General features: G+C 46.7%; 1 protein-coding gene across 6 annotated transcripts in view; it reads right to left on the minus strand.

The window, feature by feature from the left end:
- The window catches only part of LOC133948743 (pleckstrin homology domain-containing family A member 5-like), a 197,891-nt gene extending 194,065 nt beyond the window's left edge, over nt 1-3,826 (minus strand). For all 6 annotated transcript variants that reach the window (XM_062382716.1, XM_062382713.1, XM_062382714.1 and 3 more), the window contains exons 1-3: nt 3,097-3,826; nt 2,904-2,980; nt 1,968-2,025 (exon numbers count right to left, since the gene is read on the minus strand). In XM_062382716.1, coding sequence (XP_062238700.1) covers nt 1,968-2,025; nt 2,904-2,980; nt 3,097-3,188 — 227 coding nt within the window. In that variant the 5' untranslated portion in view covers nt 3,189-3,826. The remainder of the gene's footprint in view (nt 1-1,967; nt 2,026-2,903; nt 2,981-3,096) is intronic.
- Nucleotides 3,827-6,000: the final 2,174 nt, after the last annotated feature.

A 6,000-nucleotide genomic window follows, 5' to 3' on the forward strand; every position in this document is an offset into this window, starting at 1 on the left:
TTTTTGCTGCCATGGTTTGGCTCCACTTGGAACACTCACTGCAAATCAATACAAAGTTCTTCTGAGTGATCCCATTTGACATAATGAAAGGTTAGCATCCTGATGAAGTAACAGTGCCCCCGTCCACAGGGCAAGAGGGCTCACTGAGCAAAGGAGGGGAAAGATTTGAGAATGATGTGACTCATGTACTATGGCCTTCACAGTCACCAGATCTCAACCCAACCTAAACATCCATGGGAGATTCGGGACCTGGCAGAAAGGTTTTCTGGTTGACAGCCAGAAAGAAATAATGAGTCCAAAAATAAAGCACGGCCCATAACCCCCAGTCTCCTGGATGAGAGTCCTGTATGTGTCCTGCTCAGTTTGTCGCTCTCTATCCTGCCTCACCTGACTTCGTGAAGCTTTACTGACATGACAGTGACGTTACATAACTTCCTAACTCACAATATACCTGACTTATATTAAGAGTGCATAGAGACATTAAAAAATCACCTTGAAGAAAACATGGATTCTTTTAGTCCTATTTAGACTAGAACAGTGGTGCGTGTCCGACTCCTTTGGTCGACAGAAAATGTCTTTTGGACCTGGGGGATGTAGCAGATAAAAAAATAAATAATAATCTTGGCAAAGATTTATTTTTGCCTTGCAGGGCTTTTGTAATCTACATATTTATCAATAAAATTATGTTTAATCAAATTACCACGAAATAACAACACACAAAACCTGGGGCCAGTATTATTCCAGCACAGTAACTTTCTCTGGGTCTGTCATGACCCTCTGCCGGTTGCACAACACTTTATGGGGATTTGGGCGCGAAAGGCTCTACACAACACACAGAAGGTCAAAGGTTGGGGGGGTTCTAACACTGCTCAACATGATCTCATGTCTCCCTGCATCACAACTTGTAAACTTGTACTTGATGCATTTTGGCTGCCTTCACACCTGCATTTACAGCTGCCCACTTGTCACAACTGCCTGCCAGAGGCCGTCTGTGTTTGAATGCAAGCATTTAACAGCGCTTGTATATTACATGTCGTGTGCACGCATCCATGCACGCTGAGGGTCCACGGGCACATTCTGTGTGCATTCATACATACCAATGAGCAGCGGTTCTGGGCTATTTATAGAGGGGCTATATTAGCTCAACATATGTGTCAGCTGCTGCTCTCAAAATGGCCACAGACAGTGTGAGCAACAGCAGGAAAACTAGGTGGGAAAGTAGGGAGAACAAATGAAAGTGCCTGCTCCCAATCTCAAGGAGTGTGTCTGCGCTGCAGCTATGGGTGTGTGAGAGGCTGAGAGCTGCGGGGCCATTCTGTCGTCAAACAGGCTCACAAAACACACATGTGTTTAAATGTACATGGAGTAGATTTGGACACACACACACGCACAAGAACACGCACGAACACACAGACACATACAAAGAGACTTGCATGTGCACACATGCAGCACACTAACAAGTAGAGCCTGTTCAGCGCAGGAGAGCGGCTTCTGAGTCACAGTTGGTTGTCAAACTTGCGTCCCACTGACAGCAGACTTGTTTCTCAGTAAATCCCTCCATCATTGGACTGTATGTGTGTGTGTGTGTGTGTGTGTGTGTGTGTGTGTGTGAGTGTGTGTGAAGAGACTTGGAGAAAGAGAGAGAGGTGAAGGGCAAGAGCAGCATAAAAAGGACCAGGGAGCTATTAAATCCCACCACTTTTGTGTGTGTGTGGTGTGTGTGCCTGGGTCTGTGTGTGTTACAGGAGAGGCAACCAGATGTATTTGTGAATTGCCTCTCTGCTCCTCCAGCAGGGCAGAGATGCAGAGAGGTGGGCGTTGATGAGCGCAGAGGGAAATCTCTATGCCGTCCAAACAAAGCAGCCCCTCAGCCTCTCACACCGCCTATCTCTCCCTCTCTCTCTCTGCATCTATCAATCTCCATCTATGCTAGGTTGTTTTTTTTCACTCCAAACATTCCAACTCACTTGATGAAGCAGCGAGCCCCCTCGAATGTGTATCCTTCCTCCCATCCTGTTGGTAAATCTGAAGACGGGGAGGGGAAGAAAAACACAAGGCACAGAAATGTAAGCATCTGTGCGGAGAGATTTGAAGATAACGCACACAAACGCGCACACACGCACACGCACACACACACACACACACACACACACACACACACACACACACACACACACACACACACACACACACACCTGCACAGCAATGCAGTGTCTGGACCACGAATAGCTCATTTGGCTTGTGCCCTTTTACACATTTAAGGGCCCCCCTCCCCAGTTTGAAGAGCAGCTATCGCAGGGTTACTCAATCGTGCGCCGCCTCAGCCTCCAGCTGTTTGCACACACATCGCTCAGCTGCATAACAACATGCCGCCAGCCGATGCTCCTCAATGCAGATGTGCATTTTTATACACATTTTTGCCTCGCACCACTTTTGCTGCATTGTTCTTTTTAAGCAGCAGCGGCGCCAGTACGTGCGTGGAGGGACCCGAGTCTGCGGCACGTACTGGTTTCAGTGGGGAAAACATGTCAAATGCCGCTGCAGGGAATCGGCTCCAGGACGTCACGTCACGTCTACGTGACGGAACTTTTAAAAAGTGTGTGGCGAAGTGTCCAGGTGGAGCGAGCCGGGGAGGGGGTGGGGGCGGTGGAGGTGACGCCGTGCGTAATGGTCTGCCGGAGCGGAGAGGGGAGCGGAGGCTGTTGCTTTGCTGCAGAGAGAAGATTTCTCCCCTCCGCGTCTTGCACGGCTCCGCAACTTGTCGCCCCCCTCTTCTTTTTTCTCCTCGACCATTACGCACGGATAACCTTCCCCTGACGCCGCATGCGTGCGTGTGCGCGCGTGTTTTTTCGCAGGAGGAACGAAGGTAAGAAAACTCAAACAACCCGACGGATCATTTTTACCTGGAGTTTTCCTGTGCCCCGTGATCACAGCTTCTCCAGTAACAGGATGCAGCCAGGTCGTGCTCTTCGCTTCTTCGCTGTTAGTGGAAGAAAAACGGGAGGAAAAGGTGAACAAGAGCAGCCGAAAAAGGACAAACGTCGGCGAGATAAAGCAGTGCGTATCCGTAAATCCGTGTGTCCGCGTGATATTTACTTGATGAAGAATATGCGTCCATCCCGAGTCACCCCATAACTCCAAGACGAGGGAAGGCAGGAGAGCCAGTCCGGCTTAGGATCCGCCGCCATGTCTATCTGAGAGCTCTGCTGCTCTGGGTTACTACACACAGGCGCTGGAGTGCGCGGCGCCGTGCCAAAGCGCGCGCACCAGGAAATCCTCGCGCGCGCCTCGAGGAGACGGGTGCGCGAGTGGAGGATAAAGACACAAGCAATGATTTTCTGTCAAATGTGGGGGGAGGAGGAGGAGATGGGGGTACTTTGTTTTTTTGGCAGACGTCCGTTTGAGTGAGTGACCAAATTGTCCTCACATAAAAGTTCACTGTTATGAAGCAGTTGCTTTAAGGCTCAGTTGTGAGTTTCTAACAATAGTCAATAGTTACACTCCACAAACTAAGCCCCTAATTAGGTAATATGAGTAATAAAATGCTCTTAACGTTTTTGATAACATGCTCAAGTAAATCAAATAATGTGCAGTATAATTAAACACAAATGAGGGGGTAGTATGGAAAGCATAGAGGGTTCTGCATAATGTATAACATATATGTGTAGAGTACATGTATGTACAGTTGGTCTGGGTAAATGTATTTGTTTATGCATGGATGCTTATTTTTCTTCTTCTTTGAGTAGCATATACAGAACATATTTCTTCCATGATGTGTTCACATGGAGCTTCTTTACTCCCACGTTGTTGTCCCTTTGGATTTATGTATGAGACATTAAAAATATCTTATTGAGAAAAATATTAGTTATTTATCTGCCCTGAATTACACGTTCAATTTTCTTACATTTATTTATTCAAAAAACGTGCAGATTCCTTTTGAACGAGAGCAGCCCTCCTTTCCAAATGTGAAAATACATTGTATTGACATTGTTGATGCTAAGGGTTAGCAGTTCATAGACAAATACTATTGAACAAATTTAAAATGTCAAGAAATGTTCAAAGTCTTTTTGTTCTGTTTTTTAAGTGCAACCAATGTCGCATCATTTCAACCCTTGAAAGAGGTTGTTTCATAGAGTTGCCATAAATCCTCTGGTTGATTAAATAGATAGATGGATGGGGTTTATATGCACAGATGCAAACTATGGGATACAGGCAGTTAAATAAATACACAGTATTCTGCTATACTACACTATATGTTCTTTGTGCTCTCCCCAAATATACACTCTTACTGGTTGAGGGGTGTTTGTTGTTCCTGTTGTGGAATATTAAACGCTATATATAACATTTAATATCCATAGCCTCTGCTGTAGCATATCCAGAACTGATACACTAAGAGCTTTAGGTTTATAAAAATCCCTCATCGGGTGTTTTGCCGATGATTGTTCTGAGCAGTGTCTCCCACCTCCTCCATAGGATTTCAGCTGCATCAAGCTCATATCATCGTTTATACATTGTAAATGTATTACTAAACCACCTTTCAGCAACATCCTTCACAAGCACTGAGGGTTTAATCCTCAAAAATTCCACTTTTTTGCAGCAAAGCTCTTGTGAGAGCTAATTACAGCCCCGGTGCTCAGAAGCGTGGCTCCTTCAAAAAGGGCCCACTCCTGTTGCGGATGACAGCAGACGAGTTTGCTCAAATACTGATCACTGTTTTTCTTCTTGTCCAATCGCAGCAGGTCACACTTAAGCCGAGCCGGCTAGAAATCCCCCCCACCACCCAAACAAAACACATACCAACCCCCACCCCACACATAGACACACACACCCTACAATTATACAAGACACACACACGCCACCTAATGAGGCTAGACAAAGCATACACACGCTGCTAAGTCCATCCCAGAGGAATAGCTCACAGCTCCACACACACACACACACACTTACAGACACACTCCATTAAGGCCCCCACAGATGCACACACACACACACACCCAGAGGTCAAACGGTCTTCCAGGAGGAGGAGGATTTCATCAACTGTTAAGTCCTGCCCAACTTCTGTAAAGCTCCTTTCAGACATGCGCTGAACTTCAGACAATGTCTGGAGGTTTTTCATGCTGTATGTGAAGTGGCAAATGTCTAAAGCCTGAAACATGCTTCTGCGTTTTCACGGGCCCATAAGCGCAAGAGCCCTTCCGGGTCCCTTACGTGCTTATGTATCCCTCCTTACGTGCTGACGGGTGTCGACCCCCTTTTCTAAAATTTACGGCAAAGCTCCGCAAGCTCACTCAGCCCGCAAGGCTGTGATTGGTCTGCTCTACGTCCCTTCTGGAGCTGCATTTCCGGTTTCATGCCCCATAATACCGGCAGAAATCACGGAAGATTTAGAAGAAAGAATATGGACCAAATAGAAGAGCACTTGGCAGAAGATATCCGATAGTATGATCACTTGTATAACCTGTCACTGACTGGCGGATTTGTCCGCCAGAAAAAGGCTACGAGGAGCCGCAGTGGCTATGTAAATAAACAATCGACGAAGAAGAAAGAAGGCGTCTCTAAGGTCGTCTCGACAAAAAGCATACTCCGCCTAGTGTTCTGGCGCGGAATTGCTTTGTAAGACGCGCAACGGTTGGGGAAGCATGAATGAAAACGAGTCTTGCACCACAGCGGCGTGAAAAGACGCAGACGCAGTTGCAGAAGCATGTTTCAGGCTTTAGGGGGAGCCTCCAGAGTTTCTGTGGAGTTTCTCCTGCCAGCTCCCCTTGTAAAAACTCTACAGAACGTCGGAATGGGCGGACGTGGAGACACAGCAGGAGATCCTTTGGAGGATTCACCTTGAGTGAGGGGGCATGTTGATGACTTTCTAACATGCAGCAGACGCAATAATGATGGAGACGAAAATAATACAAACATTTTAGGATTAAATAGCCGTGCCATACATGTAGACACTGACTAACATGTCAAGAGGGCTTTGGTGAGAAGGGCCGTCATGTCTGAAAA

Source organism: Platichthys flesus, chromosome 23 (genome assembly GCF_949316205.1).
Source record: "Platichthys flesus chromosome 23, fPlaFle2.1, whole genome shotgun sequence".
Classification (NCBI taxonomy): Eukaryota; Metazoa; Chordata; class Actinopteri; order Pleuronectiformes; family Pleuronectidae; genus Platichthys; species Platichthys flesus.